At 39.0% G+C, this 20,218-nt stretch overlaps 1 protein-coding gene across 2 annotated transcripts in view; it reads left to right on the top strand.

The window, feature by feature from the left end:
• Window positions 1-20,218, top strand: part of gatb (glutamyl-tRNA amidotransferase subunit B) — a 68,324-nt gene that overhangs the window by 16,051 nt on the left and 32,055 nt on the right. For both annotated transcript variants that reach the window (XM_062981078.1, XM_008111976.3), the window contains exons 3-6: window positions 8,390-8,503; window positions 11,240-11,438; window positions 12,762-12,884; window positions 19,402-19,515. In XM_062981078.1, the coding sequence (XP_062837148.1) occupies window positions 8,390-8,503; window positions 11,240-11,438; window positions 12,762-12,884; window positions 19,402-19,515 (550 nt within the window). The remainder of the gene's footprint in view (window positions 1-8,389; window positions 8,504-11,239; window positions 11,439-12,761; window positions 12,885-19,401; window positions 19,516-20,218) is intronic.

The raw sequence follows: 20,218 nt of genomic DNA, 5'->3' as shown, positions 1-20,218 counted from the left end.
CCAGACTGGAAAGGATCCAGTCCGGCTGTGTCATCTAGGAACTGCTGCAGCTGCACCGCTACTGCCCTCTCAATCACCTTGCCCAGAAATGAAAGATTCGAAACTGGGCAGTAGCTGGAGGGAACCAAACGATCTAAATCTGATTTTTTTCAGCAGAGGAGAGACCACCGCCTCTTTTAATCCCTCTGGAAAGACTCCTTGCTCAAGGGAGCTGTTTATTATCTTCAGCAGGATATTGGGTATGAATTTAGATACCAAGCTTATGGATATGAAGCCTGGCTTTAAAATGTCCTTTAATTTTTCCCCCAACCCCAGAGCCACAAGTGCTATTGGGTTGCAATTCCCATTATCTTAGTCCAAATGGCAGATAATCAAATGTGATGGGAGCTGTCCTTCAATAATATCTGGAGACCCAAACTGGGTAAAAACTAAAGAACACAAGGCATCGTGTCAAAATATAGTTAGCACTCTGTATCCATAAATTTTTCATCTGTGGATTAAGTGGTCCTTTAAAGGCAACAATAAGACTGATATGGCCCTTAATAAAGATGAATTTGACACCCCTGTTCTATTGTCTTCCTCTGATGTAGAGAGTGCAACTTGCCCAATATCACCCAGTGGACTTCCAAGCATAGATTAAAACCATAGTGTGTCAGAGTCCTGGGGCATAAAACGAATGCGATGCCTGACCACTAGTTTAATGGTATTTTGCAGGGCTTCTTCACATTCTCACTGTATAGAATCATAGAATCATAGAATAGTAGAGTTGGAAGAGACCTCATGGGCCATCCAGTCTAACCCCCTGCCAAGAAGCAGGAAATCGCATTCAAAGCACCCCCGACAGATGGCCATCCAGCCTCTATTTAAAAGCCTCCAAAGAAGGAGCCTCCACCACAGCCCGGGGAGAGAGTTCCACTGCCGAACAGCTCTAACAGTGAGGAAGTTCTTCCTGATGTTCAGGTGGAATCCCCTTTCCTGTAGTTTGAAGCCATTGTTCCACGTCCTAGTCTGCAGGGCAGCAGAAAACAAGCTTGCTCCCTCCTCCCTATGACTTCCCCTCACATATTTGTACATGGCTATCATGTCTCCTCTTAGCCTTCTCTTTTGCAGGCTAAACATGCCTAGTTCTTTAAGCCACTCCTCATAGGGCTTGTTCTCCAGACCTTTGATCATTTTAGTTGCCCTCCTCTGGACACATTCCAACTTGTCAACATCTCCCTTCAACTGCGATGCCCAGAATGGGACCAAGGCAGAATAGAGGGGTAGCATGGCTTCCCTGGATCTAGACGCTATACCCCTATTGATGCAGGCCAAAATCCCGTTGGCTTTCTTAGCAGCCGCATCACATTGCTGGCTGATGTTTAACTTGTTGTCCACAAGGACTTCAAAAATCTTTTTCACACGTACTGCTGTTGAGCCAGGAGTCCCCCATTCTGTATCTTTGCATTCCATTTTTTCTGCCGAAGTGAAGTATCTTGCATTTGTCCCTGTTGAACTTCATTTTATTAGTTTCATCCCATCTCTCTAGTCTGTTAAGATCGTTTTGAATTCTGCTCCTTTCTTCTGGAGTGTTGGCTATCCCTCCCAGTTTGGTGTCATCTGCAAACTTGATGATCATGCCTTCTAACCCTTTGTCTAAATCGTTAATAAAGATGCTAAACAGAACCGGGCCCAGGATGGAACCCTGTGGCACTCCACTCTTTCCAAGATGAAGACGATGCATTGGTGAGCACCCTTTGGGTTCATTCGCTTAGCCAATTACAGATCCACCTAACCGTAGTTTTGTCTAGCCCACATTTTACTAGTTTGTTGGCCAGAAGGTTATGAGGGACTTTGTCGAAGGCCTTACTGAAATCTAGGTACGCTACATCCACGGCATTCCCTGTATCAACCCAACTCGTAACTCTATCAAAAAAAGAGATCAGATTAGTCTGGCATGACTTGTTTTAGGTAAATCCGTGTTGACTATTAGCAATGACTGCATTTGTTTCTAAGTGTTTGCAGACCACTTCCTCAATGATCTTTTCCAGAATCTTGCCTGGTATCGACGTGAGGCTGACCGGATGGTAATTGTTTGAGTCGTTCTTTTTTCTCTTCTTGAAGATAGGGACCACATTTGCCCTCCTCCAATCTGTAGTCCTTCATGCTGTCCATAAATTGGGTCTGAAGATTTTCCATCATGGAACAAGAGTGCATGAATGCTGCAGGGGAAGAGCAGATTTCTTCCAGGTTCTGCTAATGGAAATATTCCATCAGCAGAAGCAACTAGATGTTGACTAGGATTGTAATCCCGCACTTTCAAGTTGCTATAACATCAACAATATCATAGAATTTCATTGCAAGATTTATTCAGAAGAGCTTTACCATTGCCTCCTTCTTAGGCAAAGAAAGTGTGATTTGCCCAGGATCACCCAGTTGGTGATCCTGGGCAAGTCATGTGGCTGAATAATGGTTTGAATCCTTCTAGTCCAACATACGAACCACAGCAACACAATGCATTATTTGCCTAATAAATTCTAGTGAGTTGAATGTAGCTTCTTTTGAATAGATTTGTACGTATATCTAACTCAATGGAGGTATAATTAGATGACATTCCAATGCCCAGCAAAGACCTAAAAGGCTCTTGAGGCCATAATAATGATTGTTTTTAATGTTTAGAAGGGAAAACTACCTGCTGAAAGTAGAAACATTTGCCGCATCTAAAATTAATATTTTGACACTTAAACAATTTAGTTTTTATCATTATTTTTAGTCTGTCGTTTTGGTTTTCAAGTTAGGACTAATTGGGTCTATTCTGCCTCCAGTAAACATTTCTCTTGAATGTTATGAACTCTTTATTTTAGTCCTAGCTGTTTTTCTGAAATATATAATAAACAGTCACAGTAATTACACTAAAGGTTTAATGGTATTCTGGCTAAAATGTCTGAAATATATGCTTGCATCCCTTAGCCAGAGCTTGGATTTTTCAGAGGATTAAAAATACAAGGCAAAATCCATGACGCTCTTTTGAAGGTGAGATAGAGTAGGAGGTAGGGATAGATGCATGTTCTCTCTAATAAATCCCTTACAAATAATAAGATCTGGAACAGTGTGCCATATTTCCTGACCAGCTTGTGGTATCTAAGAAACACACATTGCTCATTCCTAAGCAAAAGTAAACTTCTTGTTGTACTGTTATTTCCTATTTCACTTTCCACGCTCTGCGGTATATGTGCATGCATAAGACCTAGATAACAACTAGAGCTGAGCTGTGCATTGCTAATTGTGTCCTAGAAAACACTTCTTTTGTCCTCCACTCAGAAGGTCGCTGTAGAAGGGAAGATGAAAGGAAACGCATGAGCTGGAAGAGGAGATTACTTGTGAAATTGCAGTAATTCCTCCCCCCCCGCCCCCAGCATTTCTTAAAGAAGTTTACTATCTCAGATCCTTCCTGTGAGACTGTGACAGTTCTGACCACATTTACAATTTGTCATTCAACGTGATTTTGAAAAATGATAAAGAGAAAGATAAGCCAAAACAGTCACAGCTGACAAAACCTTTCTGCACAACATTAATAACAGCACCCCATAAATTATTTTAAATAGGTGAACAACATTAAAGGCAGGAATGGTCAGAGTGTGAACCACATGCCACGTGTTTTTAATAAGATGTTTTTATTTTGGGTCCCCTGAAAATGTTTTGCCAAAAAATTAGCAACAACTGCAGCTCATTTTCTATTCCTGAAAGCCTCCAGAAGTGACTTTGCAGCAACTCCTCTGCCAACCCCACCCTCCAGTATGAAACTGGAAGTGGATGTTTGCCATATCCTGTTTTGATCTCGATGATAATTTTTACATAATTTGTCTTGTGCGCCCAACAGTGGGTCTTAATGACAGAAATATTGTCCCAGGAACATAAAAATCTATCTAGTCCTGCTTGAATACCAATAATAGGCTTGGTTTGGGCAGTTTGCCATAAATATGGCAGGGGCACCGATAAGAAGACCCTCCTGCTTGCCAGTCTGACATTAATTTCAGGAGAAAGGTAGGTCCTTCAGATTCAGCCCTAGAACAAAATCATTAGGACTTCCAAGTGCAATGCCTTTAACTGAATACTCTGGTAATGAGTGATGCTAGTATAATATAGTGGCCAAGTGATCCATCCACCTATTACTGACCAATTCTCAAAGCAGCTGCATTTTGCGTTGAGGTTGGTTCTCTACCTAATTATTTAATTATTTTTTCAACAGGAAGAATAAAATATTGTAAACCCTCTCAATATCCCTTAAAGTGGCACTTAAAACATTGTATAAATAGCACAGCCCATATTTCATAACTTGTAAATTACAACAGTTTTGAGATAAAGGATAAGTTTGAGTAGGAAGTGCATTGTTACGATTATGTTAAAAGCTGTTTCACCAAAGTTTAGATGGTGTTCCTAAGTTCTTGTGATGATTTGCAATCTACAATGGGTAAAATGAAAGGAACCCAAGTTGGCCGGGTTATATTCGGGTCAGCTTATACTCGAGTATATAGATAATCAGAGTTGGACAGTCTTACCTTAAATTACAATTTTATGTAAATATTCAAAAAGGTTTAACTTACGGATACCTCAATTAATGTAATTTTATTGGTGTCTATTTTTATTTTTGAAATTTACCAGTAGCTGCCATATTTCCCACCCTCGTTTTATACTTGAGTCAATATGTTTTCCCAGTTTTATTTTGGTAAAATTAGGTGCCTCGGCTAATATTCGGGTTGTTTTATACTCGAGTATATACAGTAACTCTTTTCTTGTCTGGATTAAGTTTTAATTTGATCAATTTTGGATCCATTATGAGAATAGTAGTGTCATTGCCATCTTACGTCTTTTTTCATTTAGAAACTTGAGGCAAGTTACAAAAGTTAATGCAGTTACAGTTTCAAAAAATTACTTCATAGAAATAAATACAGTAAAATTATTAATAAAATGGAAATCAATTGAATGCATAACCATTAAAAAGAAGAACAAGTATAAACAGCACAACACATAGAGAAGTGCTCCTTCCCCCAAAAGTTACCCTTCACAGTCTTCCCAGAACAAAACTTTAAACAAAATTTAAATACTACTCAAGCTTATCAAATTATCCTGAACAAACATTACAGTGATTCATTTGGAAATAAACAGCCAAATCCATATGTTTTTAGAGTTGCTTTGGAAGTCTTGATTTTCAACATTTTCAAACATCAACACAACTTTTTCTCCCCTGTGAGTCCTGAGAATACTGAAAAGTAAGATTGTTGCCTCCATAAATTGACATCTGCTAGAATGGGAGTGAGAAAAAACGTCAAGTTTTGACAGGATATTTCACTTGTTTATTGCAAGTTGAGTGAGCTTATCTGTTCCAGAGGATTGAACACTGACATGGAGAAACAAGCGTTTTTTGCAAGATTCCTTATAAAATGGACAATACATAGCAAGTATTCACAAACTAGGAATAGAGGAGCAAATATGACCCTTTAGATATTGGATTGGGATTCCTATTATCGCTTGCCACTGACTTTTCTGGCTCATCCTGACCAGCCACACTTGGTGGGCCACATTGCCTACCCTAGGGACTGAAAGTGGTATCTAGCAATATGGAGGTGTGGTGTCACTATAGCCTTGGACAGTTATAAGTATCATAGCTGCCATAGTTGCCTATGGCTTCACTTCTGTGATATCAGAGCTCAGGCAATGGATGGAAGTCAAAACGGCAGAATTGGAATTTCAGGTCAAATACCAACTTTTTAAAATTAAACGGTGGCATAATTTTCTACATATTTATTGTATTGCTTTAATTCGTGTGCCACTTCCCCACATCAATGTATCCAAAACAGCTCAAAACGCAGAGCTACATAATCATAACAAACACTTATGTTTGAGCTATGTGCTCAAGCGTTCGAGGAGTAAATATCTGAGGTGATATGGCTTGAATCAAGGCGTACGTGAAAGGTGTCAGTGGACGAATCTAACTACATATGCATTTTAAAAATTTATAATTCATGTTTTAATAGAGTTTAATAGTTTTTAATTGATGTGGTATTGTTGTGATGTTTATTGATTTTGTTATTGTTTTATTGAATGTGTTCTGGGCAATGTAAATTGCTGACTGTTGTAAGCCACCCTGAGTCCCTACGGGTGAGAAGGGTGGGGTAAAAGTGATGTAAATAAATAAATAAATGCCAGGTCATGAAAAATAATTACCAAAACCCAATCAAAAGCAGACATGAAGCTTGACAATTACCCCAGTGAAGATGTGTTTCTTCCTGCACTGTGCCATCCAAAAACTGTGTCCAGTTGGTCAATGGTAATCTGTTAGATTCTTACCAGTTTAGCCATTAAAATACAGAACTCATCCAGTTTCAAGGGAAATTATTTTCATTTGTTACAGTCCATAAGTAAAAAGATGGATCCAATTTGTAATTGCTGTATCTCTGTAACCACAAACTCTTACCACTTGAAAGCGTGGAGCATGGGATTTCAAAATATTACCGCTAGATGCCTCTCCTAACGTACAAACAGCCCCTCAGCACAGTCATTCGCAACATAAGGCTCAATGAATTTTTTTCCATTTGCAGCGGTTTTTAAAAATTTGTTTCTGGCTCAAAATGGTTCAAAAAGCTTGGTAGCTCGTTAAACTGTTTTTAACTTTTTGTGTAATTGTAACTTGCTGCCATTGTGAAATATGCTGCTTTGGAATTTAGTCCCAACATTTTGAAACACTGTATCATAAAAAGTCCACACCACAAAAGTAAACAGTGCAGGAAGCACGAGCAAATAAATTGTTTGCAGCCTACATGGGATGATCTTTCATGCGATCTCATTCTGGAACAATTATTAAAGCCTCCAGCAATTGTAGAGAGCCTAGAGATTGGGGCTGGTATTCAGCCTCTTCAATACTCACAAGACATCCTTGCAGCTAAAATCAGGAATGAGATGTTACCTATTTTTCTGTGAAAACAGCCAATACTTCCTTGTCCTTATTTCATGTCAGGGGATATAAACTGTAGTGGGTCTGAAGTTCAATGTGTTCTGCCCCTGTGAGCTACTGAAAGCTACACAGTCTCCCCAATATGCCAGATCTCAGAAAAAAGCAACAAAATCAGAATTGAGCTGAAGTACATTTCAATTTTTAAGTGAATTCATTTATTTGCATATAAAGCCTTATTGTGGGAGGAGGTGTTAATCTATTTCAAAGGTGAATTGTGATTCCTATATGTTTCCAAATAAGACAATTTGCCATTTTTTGGCCAGGAGAGGGTTGATTCAAGGAGTCTAGAGTTGACATGTTGTCTACCTATATTTTAAAGATCAAATAATTGTTTTTATAAAAATGAAAGATGTTTAGACAATATCTTATTCTTTTTTTCCTCTCTCAATATATTGGATCAGCTGGAATGGGAGAAAGAAAATGTCAGCCATGTCTATTATTTAATTTAAGAATGTTGTTTTATTTTTTCATCTTATTGAAAGCAAAACATAAATGTTTGCAAATGGGAGAGCAGCAATGTACTTGGAAGAAAATGAGACAATTTTCTTGAATGAAGGGGCTTTCTGTGGGGTTGAAGACTACAGCAAAGGTGGGCAGTTATGGCCTTCCAGATGTTTTTGATCTACAATGCTTAGCTGTTTGAACCAGCATATTGTCAGTGATGAGGGATAGTGGGAGTTCCAGTTCAATAGCAACTCTTTCCCTATACAAAGCAGTGCAGTAGACTAATTCTTGTCTCCTTTATAGGGTGTTTGCTAAGATAAATGGGATAGTGTACAGAAAGACCTATATATATGATGGTGAGGATGATTTGTAACAAAAGTGCCTAGGAAGTTATTGTGACAGCAAAGTCTCTTTTCTTTCCTTTTCACATTCAGCCATCATACACAGCATCCAGAAATTAATAAGTTATCCATGTATCAGTCACTGTCATCCACCAAACAATTTAATTAATAGGAATGTGAGATACCAAAACCTTTGTTCATAAGTGAGTTCAGAAATTATCCTGCTGAAATGGCTCAGTGATCGGCCTACACTGTTGCTCACAGTGGGTAAAAATTAACTTTTCAACATTTTCAATCTTAATGTAGAAAAACAGCCCTTAAATGGAGGGTGTCAAGGCTTAAGTCTACATTCTGTCATATGTTCAAAGCATATGTTTGTTCCTGAGCAAGAGATACTTCAGGTCCTCCCCCTGTCACTGTACAGGAAGATATCCTTGAGCATGAAGAATTCAGATTCTAACTGTGAAGCTTGAGTCTCCCACGCAAAAGGAAAGAGATAATTCTTCTTGATGACAAGCAAAAGGGAATCTGACTTCTTTAAAAGACAGTGTGCCAGGCAGGCATTTGTTTAAACCCTGGTATCTTAGCAAAATGCCACATCGTGTTTCCTTAGGTTCTCAACAGGAGGTGTGTAGAAGCAGCCATAGTGACGGGCCTCGCGCTGAACTGCACCATAAACAAGAAGTCCTTGTTTGATAGGAAGCACTATTTCTATGCAGATCTGCCTGTGAGTATACATCAAGCTTTGTCCCTTAGCAAACTGGTAGAGAGGCAAGCTTGAAGAATGGATGGGAAAACAGGCTGGGAGAAAAGATGGTTTTTTGTTCTTTGCTATTGTTTTGTCCGTCCAAGCTGGATGAGGCACGGTGTGTTGATGAATAGATGTCTGTAGTCCGGCTCTTGCTGATTGAAGGTGATTGTTCTGATTGCTGACTCCAGCGCTGTGCCTCATGTTTCCAGTGTCTCTCGGTAATTGAATTGGGAGAAGGTACAGTGAGGGCCAGACTTCCTCTGTTACCAACTAATTGTCTGATGAGGTTGAGACAAAATTGCCTGCTATTGATCTATCTTAAAATTAATGTATTAGAAACACATACACACAGGCATCACGTCCATTTGCTCTGGTTATTTCTGGGGCCCAAAGAGTTCTTCAAAGCCACTAATCTCTAAAGTGAAAAGGTACAGTAGTAGATTTACAGCTTCCATTCCTGGGTGTTACAAATTATTTGCATTAAGACCAGACCTCCTTTGGAATCAAGCTTTGCCTCAGTACGTTTGACGAAGTGAAGTCCATTCAAATCCATTACAAAGTAAGGTTTTATTATTTTAAAATTGAAATAAGAAGTGTGCATTTCTGTTTGAAACCGTAATTGATTTGCTAAAGATACTAAAAGCTTTTTTAAAATAAAGAAGATTAAAGCTATGTACCAGAAATGGAACAAAATGTCTTCAAAAGCCAGTGTAACTCAACACTCCTAACAAGTGTTGTATGTTTCTACTGCTTCTGTATCTCCCATTTCCTTCTAAAAGATCAAAAGCATCTTATAATCTTATAGAAATCTTATGCAGAGAAGCTTGGTTGAAATTACACATTAGAAAGAACAATGCTACCTGTAACATAACAAAAGTATAATGATGCTCATTTAGGTTTTCTCAAGTTGTAGCTCTAGAAATGTGGACTAGACATTTGAGTAGGTCCAAGAGGGTGCTAACCATGAAGAGTAGGATACGGTCCAAACAAACCTTGGATAATTTCTTGAGTTGTAGACATACAGTCTTCCCATATTAGATCCCATAAAAGACTGCATTGAGTCCCTGAACTTAAAGGCAGCTAGACATCAGATAAAAGGACAACAGTTTTGGACAAACATAAGATGGAGTCAAGAGACCAATAGCTTGACTATAGATGATGGAACCTGGTAATTTCTTAAGAAGGGATGACACTTTGGATCAGACCATGTTTCCCATCAAAGCTTTAGGTTCACCACTATAAGCCCTCAACTTAAACTATCAGATACTGCCCTGATAGTCAGAAAGGCTATATATCTGGACTTTTATATCTTTCTTTAGTGCGACTTGTTTTTGCTTCAGTTAGGGTTGAAGGCATGCTGAGGCCTGAATCCTATTGATTGCCTCTGCCTAGAATAAGCCACACAAGTGCTGATTAAGGGTCTGCTCCAGTGAGGATTATTGATAGGATTCACGCCTGAGTCACAGGCTTCAGATAAAACAAAGGTGGGTAGCCTAGCGTGTTTACATCAGTATCATAGCTGCCATGAAATTCTCGCCCATAGAGCTCCTGGATTAGACAGGGTAATGCTAAGAAAATACAAGTTACGTGTATACATCAAAGCTGAGCTTCTTAGTAACATTTGCTCATGATTCATCCCAGAATAGTGGAACTGCTAAGCCATTCACTTAGGTCTGGAGTTTTCCTCTAAGAATACAAGCCTTCATTTCAACAGAGGCTCATGATAATTAATCCTCTGAACCCATTTTCAGTGCCAAGGCTCAGCCAAGTGAAAAACTAATAAAGGAGTATACCATAACAAAGTCATATCTACCATGATTTGTTAGGCCTAAGAAGGAAATGATTAAAACGCGATATGATGGACATCTTTAAATATTTGAAGAACTGACATACAAATGATAAAGCAAATATATTTGTTGTTGGTAAGACCCAACAAATTACAATGCAAATTACAAGGCGTAACTATTCACAAGGTGATATCAGCTGTTTGACACTGGAACAGATTGTCTCAGAAGGTGGCTAATTCTTATTTATGATTAGTTTAAAGGCAAAGGCAAGAGGAACATCTATGGAGGGTGTTTTCTTCACTGGAAGAGCATTGGACCAGATGGCCTTCCAACTCTGTTATTCTAAATTCAGGCAGTCTAAACCATTTTCCTTTTCTCATGCAGTATGTACAAAATGTCCAGTTTCTTTATAAAGGAAATGTAATGGCTTCACTGCCTTCTTACACTAATGCAGGATAGAGGCTATTTCCAGGGGAGTGTCGGTATTTAATTCTTCCACTAACCACTTTTGTCCTGCCTTTGTGAGTCATTTCTCCCTATGTAGTTCCCTCATAATATGCGGAGCTGCCCTGAGCTGCATTATTGTAAGAACCTATAATGAGATGCCTAGTTTAGACAAGATAAATGTGAGTTTAGGGATCTTTGGATGGTTTAATATGAAAAACAGAGCTTCAGATAGAAAATGGAATTCGTGTTGCTTACTGTTCCTCATCGGATTTTTTTTTAAAAGCAAGCAATCATTTCAACATGGAATGACAAAGAACTCATCTTAAGTAGAAAGATTACACTGAACTTATTATGTGCATCATATGAATCCAATAATTAATAATTGCTAAAAAGAAAGGGCCATCTGTTGGAAAAGGAAATGATAAGTGTAGGTTTTAAAGTAGTCGATTACAGCTGATGGTTAAACTTCTAAATGCAGGCTGGCTACCAGATCACCCAACAGAGGCTCCCCATTGCTGTGAATGGAACATTGTCATACAGCTTCTGTGTAGGGAAGAACCAGAGTGAAGTGATAACCAGGACCGTGAGGATCAAGCAGATACAGTTGGAGCAAGATAGTGGAAAGAGCCTTCATGATGATTTAAGAAACCAGACGCTGATTGATTTGAACAGAGCAGGTAGATTTGGGACAATTTCTGGTCCAAATATTTGTATCATATTTAAATAAGAAAATATGTTTCCTGTAGCTCCTGAGTAAGTTACTGGACAGTGATTTTCAAGAATTTGTCTTGATTAAGGGTTCAAAATAAATGTAGCCTCTCTGCCAGCTGATCTACATGTTTGGCAACTTACACAAGGCTGGACAGCCTGATTGTCAATTCTGTTCTTCATTTGCCATTTTCTTCAGAGGTAGATTGGTGATTGGATCTCCACATATGTGCATGCCAGGCGTTTCCAATTTAGCCAGGTTTCCTAGATAAATGGACTTGTTTATGTCCTGCCTGTCCACTAAACATTATTGAAAACAAATTAGGCAATGAAACCATTGAATGATGTGATTTGTTAAAACTATGAAAATAATCACAACAAAAGACCAGTTTCAAGAAAAGACTATTCGTACCTACAGACTTGGTTGCAACTCTATGGGAAGCGCCTTCCATAATCTAGGAAAATGTCCTCCTATGTGCCTGTGATATGGGCCTCCATGGGGATGCTATTCTCTTCTGGCAATATTTGAGATCTGGACAGGTTTATAACAAAATAGGCAGTTTCTTAGGCAGCCAGATCCCAAGCCTGATTGCTTTCAGAAGAATGTTTTAGCCAGGAATTCAACTGAAATGTGCAAGTGGCTGCAAAAAAATGTATTTAGCCTATAGCCCACTATGGCCTACATAAACAGAGGAGAACTATTAGCCTTCCAGTGTTTTTCACTATAGCTTCTGTAATCTCCAACGATTGGTTGTGCTGAGTAGTTTTTATGTGAGCTGTGAGCCAATATATCCCGAAAGCCAAACTTTCTTCATTCCAGGTGCAGACCCTAAACATAAAATCTCTGCTCCAGTATTAATGTGTGTATAGCATCCCAAGTGAGGAAAGGCGTCTGGATGAACAAGCAGTAGACTCACCAAGGAAAAATTAAGTACTTTCTGCCTATTGGTATCTGCTGCTTTCTAACATCCAGAGTTGTTCCTGTCCCACTTTTAATACTAAACACACAGGTCAGCCCACAATAATGACTTGTGAGTGAACAGCCCTACCTCGAAGAGCATAATTAGATAGAGCTTCCCTCTTGGCAATAGGAAGAGATGAGTTTCTATGTAACTGTTTTGCAGATATGACCATTTTGACAGTGATTGCATGATAATAAATGGGCTCCAAGTTTTCCTCACTCAAAGGCTGGGCACTTTCATGCATGCTAAAATGTTATGTTAGGATGTTTATGTTGAGATCAAAACCCACTGTTGGAAAACCTTTTGCCTCACGCCTTCTCTCTCTGATAGGAGTTGGCCTCATGGAGGTTGTCATGGAGCCTGATATGTGCTGTGGGGAAGAAGCTGCAGCGGCCGTAAGAGAGCTCCAGCTTATCCTGCAGACTCTTGGGAGCAGTCAAGCAAACATGGCAGGTAGAGGACTCGAAGGGCATGTTTATCCTTTCTCAGTGGTAATTTTCCCACAAAGACACTTTCACACCATCAGGCTTACTTTGCCTTGCAGCTGCTTATCATTCAGGGTTGCAGTGGTGCCTTTTCATTTTGGATTTTTTCCCCTTTGTAAACCCTTTCCCTCTGTCTGAATAAGGCCACTTGTGCCTCAGAGGGAGCCAGCTGCTTCATCTTCAACTCAAATTCTTTTGTTCTGCTAGGCCTTTTTTAATTTTATATGATAAATCTTAGTTGGAAGGAGATGACAGAAAGATGTGTTCTGTTTTCCCCATATGTCTGTCTGCTTACCTTCTTTCCATATTGTTGTCATGTAGATTCTTTGGAATGATAGAAAAGGTAACATTTCACATAAAAACAACCTGTCTCTGGGTTTACCTCAGATTTCTGCAAGTAATCCTGGGATTGTTGCAAATTAAAACGGTTTGGGCTTAAGTTTAAGGTGAATATTCAGTATCAAACTAATTATTATTCTTGATGTGTTGTGTGTATGTGTCTTTGTGTTACTTGTATAATAATATTCATCAAATTCATAGAGCACTTCAGCATAATCTTGGTGTTCTGCAAACTCCTGTAATATAATGTAGAAATGAGTATTCATGTTTCTTCTCCATTTGATCATCAACCATTCTGTGATTATGGACTAAAAGAGCTGTATAGTTGGAAGGGGATACCAGCACATCACTGGTCCATTCCTCATCAGGTATATCTTGGCTCTCTTCTCTTTCCATTATATTCTTGCCTTACACACACTCAATTTGCAGAAGTAACAATAATTGCTCTAAATCCAATTCAGTTACTAGTATGATGGACTTTTATTGCCCTTCCTTACCTCTAGTAGCCCTGTCTGACATATGTGGGGAGGAAACGTGATTGATAATTTTTCCTGTCCTTCCAGAGCTAATTTTGATACTACAGCAGGATATGGAGGAAGGAGAGACAGAAGAAATTCCATCAGCAAAATAACCCCATTGAATCTTGGCCAGATGTAATCATTCTCTGCCCAGGTCCCACAGTACTGAACATGAACTGTAACAACAGTAACTATGGACCCATCTGTACTGACCTCTTAAGCCAGTTCCAAACCAGATTTGAAGAAAGTAGCTTGCTGTTTTCTTACGATCACGTAGGAAATCCTGGAACGAGTTGGAGGCCTGGATGGTGATTACACAAACCACAGAGCACTAAACTGCATTAAGGATTTACTTGCACATACTTTTGTGGCTGTTCGTTGTCTAGTTGCCACAGTTCAAAGTTAGTTTTAAACTGTGTAAATGATCAATGCTGATGGGCATTGTGTGGTGAAAAATATAATCACTTCCATAAGACAGGAATATTCAGATGAACAGATCCCCCAGTGAAGCAGTGGATTAAACCACTGAGCTGCTGAACTTGCTGATTGAAAGGTCGCAGGTTCAAATTCGGGGAGAGGGGTGAGCTCCCGCTGTTAACTCCAGCTTCTGCCAACATAGCAGTTCAAAAGCATGGAAATGTGAGTAGATCAATAGGTACTGCTCCGGCGGGAAGGGAACGGCGCTCCATGCAGTCATGCTGACCACATGACCTTGGAGGTGTCTATGGGCAACGCCGGCTCTTTGGCTTAGAAATGGAGATGAGCACCAACCCCCAGAGTTGGACATGACTAGACTTAATGTCAGGAGAAAACCTTTACCTATTCAGATGAACTCTTCTATAGATCTTTTGGAAAGAGTGGGGCATTGGTACGTTATAATGAATAAGTCTGTTCATTTCAATAAATCAGCTCTAGGTGGGATTAAAATTAGATTGAGTTCATGAAGGAAGTTCTGAACAGACGTGGTATTAAGGCAAATAATCATGGCTCAGAATGGATCAAAAGGTGAAGACTTGCCTTTGTGAGATTCAGACAGGGTTTGAATTTGTAGCATTTTCTTATTATCATCAGTTGGTTCCATTTGCTATTGCTATTAAGCTTGCAGTTGCAAAAATTACTCCTCATGCATTACTCTGGCTGTTGTGCTGCCAGCTGCTTTGTTTTTTGTTTTGTTTTTTATCAAAACAGCTTACACAGAGAAGCTTCAAGCAGCATTATCCTTCTTTCTCATGGTTACTTTGCTCATCTTCTGTAGTAGATGCATGTAAAACCTGACCAGAGGTCTGCAACTTTTGATATACGCTCTCAGTGTATTGCTTTTTCTCATGGCTGAGCTTTGGCTGCAAGCCTCATGACTTTAAGGTATTTTCTCTGCCATGCATCAAAGTCAGCCATGCTCATTTTTCAAGTGGCTGTATTTGGGGGTATTTTATCTTTGGCTATTCTGTTATCTGAGCAGATTTCCACTGGTGATGTACTTGCCCCTTCTGGTTGCCTATCATTCATGTATCTGGAGAGAAAGGTTGAATTTGACATCCACCCCTTGTAGTAGGAAGTGCCTACAGTGCACCAAAACCAGGGCCATTACTTCACTACAAGGTCATCAGAAGAGATGAAGGTAAAGTGAAGAAAAATGTAATTCATGCTCTACCTTTAGCCTTATGAAGTGCTCTGATGGTAGAATCAACATGTGGCCACTACCCACAAATCTAGGATCTGAAGTCTCCATAAAAAGGAAGGCAAAGGCATCTCTTGCCAATAGGCTATCGGGAGTTCATCTGTGAACAGAAAACTAAAAAGTCAGATGGTTCTTACTGACTGTCCAGTCCATAAACAACACTGAAATAAAGGATATTTTGAGATATTCAGTAGACACTCTGCTGCATATTACATCACTCTGAAAGGTTAGATTGGCGAGTATATGAGACAATGAAAATGAAGCATGTCATTAATAGGCTTCCCGGCATATTATTAATAGGCTTCCTAGAAGCAGTCAAGACTGTTATTTTATCATGCCTCCAGCTTTTCTAACTTTTTAGTCTGTTTTTAAATCTGTGAATACATGCTGGGGCCTGTATGCTGCAGGTACATGATCATTCGGTGTAGTTTGATCTTAGGCACTCAATATCTCATTAGGAATGGAATTAACATTTGCCATTAATCATTTCCCAAGCAAAACATGGATTTACTGTCTAGGGAAACCCAGTCGGGAAGAATAATGATGAGAAATGTATGCACTTTGTGCCAGCATTTCCCCATTTTCAGAGAATTATTGTACGCAGAAATGTAGATATATACAATATATTACAAAGCTCATGTTTTTGCATAAAAAACTTTTCAAGAATATGGAATATAGAGGGTTTTGCATAAAATGCTCATTTTGCATTTTTTATCGTGTCAGAAGTGACTTGAGAACATACTGCAAGTCGCTTCTGTTGTGAGAGAATTGGCCATCTTCAGACGTTGCCCAGGGGAATCCCAGATGTGTTACTATCCTGCTGGGAGGCTTCTTTCATGTCCCCGCAAACTAGAGATGACAGACGGAAGCTCACCCCATCTCGCAGATTCGAACCGGCAACTTTCAGGTCAGCAACCGAACCTTCAGGTCAGCAGTCAAAGCCGGCACAAGAGTTTAACTCATTGCGCCACCACTGCATTTTCTTTTAGATTAAAGAAAACTTTCCGGAAACATTGTTTTACAGCATTTAAATTATATTCTTTTGCAAAAGCATGTTTTTTGTGTAAAATATATTCTTTTCACAAAATACATTTTATATCTCTAGAGCCAGAGATTATGTGTGAGAACTTGTTTTTCAAACAAAATGCAGTATTAGACAAATGGATCTAATTTACTTATGTTTTAATTTTTATAATGTATTTTAATGATGTATTTTTATAGTTTTAATTGATTATATGTACTGTTTTTTGTTTTATTATTATGTTCTTGGCATTAAATGTTGCCAACTGTGTAAGCCGCCCTGAGTCCCCCCGGGTGAGAAGGGCGGGGTATAAATTCTGGAAATAAATAAATAATAAATATTAGGCAAAAATCACTGGAACATAAGCTTATTTTGCCATTATTAGAATTCAGGATTTATTGTGAAAATGGAATAACTTTAAAATGTGACTTAAGGGCAAGTTGTGGACTTTGGGGTTTTGATATATACTCATTATGTGGAACTCATCATCGAAGTGTACATACCTCCCTGGATAAGTAGATGGAACCAGTGGCCTTCTTGCTCTCTACATTGAGTAAGCCTTTTTAAAAATGTTATCAGTGTACCAATGAACTTCTGTTTTTCAATGTATTTTAGGTTGCTCATTTAGTTATCTTAGGAGACTGTCAAGCATCATGGCCCATTATGGGTTGCACATAGTGCATTTCATGCACTGTGGTATGTCCTGCTGAGACCATAGTGGAGTACTGAAATGTTCTTCTGGTTGGTTGGTTTATTTATAATGTTCCTAATACATATTGAAGGAGCTCAAGATTCATATTTATATTGACTTATAATGCAGGAGTACCATCTGAAGAGTACCATATTGAATAAGGCTTATACAACAACAGCAGAATCATAGGATCATCCTTTGTGGGGGGGGGGGGGGGTGTTGTAACTGGCTTTCCTTTCATCCATGCACTTGGTGACAAAATGCTACACTCCTCAATACTTCCTCTTGGTTACTGCTTTTTGACAATAACACAGAAATGTGGAAAGTGAATACTGCCTATCCTTGGAAAGTGCCCTTCAATGGATATAACTTTGAAAGGATGTTCATGTTTTTCCCTTTTACAAATTTAATACACCCGGTGCTTACCACATTGTATAAATAGCCAATTCTTGCTTTACTTCAAAGGGCATTAATTTAAGTGCAGATAAGAAGAAAGGGATAGAGAAGGTTGTTTATTTTCTATGTAGTTTCACAGTAAAATGTTTATTTGGATAATTTATGTTGCTTTACCAACTTCACCAGGGTTTGTTTAAAAAAGAGGTGGAAAAGGGGAAGGGGATTGTTCACTGGGTCTCTTCAGATTGTCTATTCCACCCCTTGCTTCAGTGCCAAATAGCACTCGGCATCACGTCATATGGACTTATATGTATTATACATACTTTTGGCAGTTGGGAAGGATTCAAAATTGTATTTGTGGCAACAATTACAATTACTTGAGAGCAAAGGCAAAAACAGACATTTGACACCTGTCCTTGAGCTGTAAATTTTCAAGGACACTTGAGTAAATCTGCTCTAACTGTTATTGGTTTTATGACAAAGCTCCGTGAAACCCTCAAAGAATAGTTTTGTGCTAGTAAAAAACAAAACAACCTTAGAAAAGCCATCTTCTGTCTTGATGCTTTGAGGCTTTGCCACTTGCCATTAAGAATGTTGCTTTCTTCTTGATAGAACATATCCAAATAGTTCCATCTGGTTAAGTTAAACTCTCAGGAAGCAAACCTGGAAAAAAGTGGTATCATGTTGCATATTTACTGCATTGCAGTAGGTGGTCTGTGGTTTGCTCTTCTCCACAGTCACTCCACTTTGTAGCCCCATTTCTTAAGGTTGGCTCTGCATCTGTGCCAGAGCACAGTCTGTTCAGCGCCTTCCAAGTTGCCCAGCCTTCTGTGTGCCCATGGGGGAGTCTCTCATCAGGCGTCAGCCACTGATTAAGGTTCTGGGTTTTAGCCTGCCACTTTTGGACTCTTGCTTGCTGAGGTGTTCCTGTGAGTATCTCTGTAGATCTTAGAAAGCTATTTCTTAATTGAAGGCGTTGGCGTGCTGGCTGATATCCGAACAGGGGATGGACTGGAGATGTCAATGCTTTGGTCTTTTCATTGTTGGCTGCTACTTCCTGGCAGATGTCAGGTGGTGCAATGCTGGCTAAGCAATATAATTTCTTCAGTGTTTTTACACAACTGTTTTCCATATGAGTTTTGCCACTATTTTTTCTGGCTATTTCCTCTTGCCAGACATTTTCATCTGAGCTGTAAAGGCCTCCTGTGATGTGTTTCCTATAAGTTCTTTAACCTTCATCTTAGAATATGTATAGCTTGCAATGCATGATGGATTATTTTCTGTAAGATTTGGATTATGTTCCAAATAAGTTTTCTTGGGCATACAAAGATTACTTGTAGTCACACTGTGTCTTCAGATGTGCACCAATGGAATGGGTGCATATGTATGATTCACAGGTAGAATATGGTGGGACAAACTTTTAGAAGCGATTCCAGCTTGTGTTTCATTTTAGATAAAAATGTGTCAGTCTCTTCTAGTTATATCCTTTTGGAAAATGTGTTGTTTTGGCAAAGCTATCATCAAGGGGAAATTAGCAGTGTAGTAGCGACAGGTGTAAGTGTAAAGCAGAATGAGGAGCCTTTGACCCAGTTGATTTTGGACTCCCAAGTCCCTTTAGATTTGCCAGAATGGCCAGTGTCCACGGATGAGGAGATTTACATTCCAACAATATTTGGAGGGCTCTGGTTCTGGGGGAATATCAGCTCTTGGGTTGTCTCCAGGCTGAGGCAATTTATGTTTGTCCAAATCTCAATTTTTTGGAAGCCCTCTACAAATGTTTCACAGAGAATATATGATTAATGCTGTGAAATGAAACCTGTTCATCTGTTGATGTCTCTTCAGAGGGCCAACTGAGAGTAGATGCCAATGTATCTGTGCATCGCCCTGGACAGCCGTACGGAGTGAGGACTGAAGTGAAGAATATCAACAGTGCCCGATTCCTCGCAAAAGCAATAGGTAAATGAAGCACAACTTCGTAGTGGAAAAATTAGGATACTTTGGAAGTTCATGCCTTTTAACATCATCGTTTTTTAAAGGTTGGACAAGATCTTTTAATACAATCCTGCTATATATACAGTATATCCTTTTGGTTTCCCAAGTATGTGTTGGTGGCAGAATTTGGAAAGTTAATTTTTTGCATTGCCTTGTAGCTCATCAGATTGGCCTTATAAATACAATTTTAAAATCATATAAATTAATTATAGCACCGCTATAAAAATATACATTAAAATTAGCCTAAAAATCTATATCACAGTCAGGTGAGATCCTGATGAACAGGGGAAAACTATCTAATGTAGAATTTAGTAGATGCTTTGAAACTCCAAGATCTTAACAAAGAGCTTTATGTTGCTCGAAAATATAGAACTGGATTCACAAATCTGGTTTAGAGAAAACTAAATACTGCGTAGAATCAGAAAACAGTCTGGTGCTTTGTGACTATAGTGTTAGTAGGTTTTCAAAGTAGCCATAAAGAGCAGCTGAAATTTGTGATATGCAGCATTGATGGTCAGGAAGTAGCTATTAACAAGTTTGTGTTCTGCATAAATACCAAATGTAAGCATTGATTTCAATTAACCTAGCCACATGTTTCTCTGTAAAATCAACATACCTATACTTCTTTATGAAGGGCCCATGCCCCTCCCCCAACCCAGAATGTTTT

Source organism: Anolis carolinensis, chromosome 5, assembly GCF_035594765.1.
Source record: "Anolis carolinensis isolate JA03-04 chromosome 5, rAnoCar3.1.pri, whole genome shotgun sequence".
Classification (NCBI taxonomy): Eukaryota; Metazoa; Chordata; class Lepidosauria; order Squamata; family Dactyloidae; genus Anolis; species Anolis carolinensis.
Note: the sequence above shows the minus strand (reverse complement) of the source record. Positions and strands in the feature narration are given on the sequence as shown.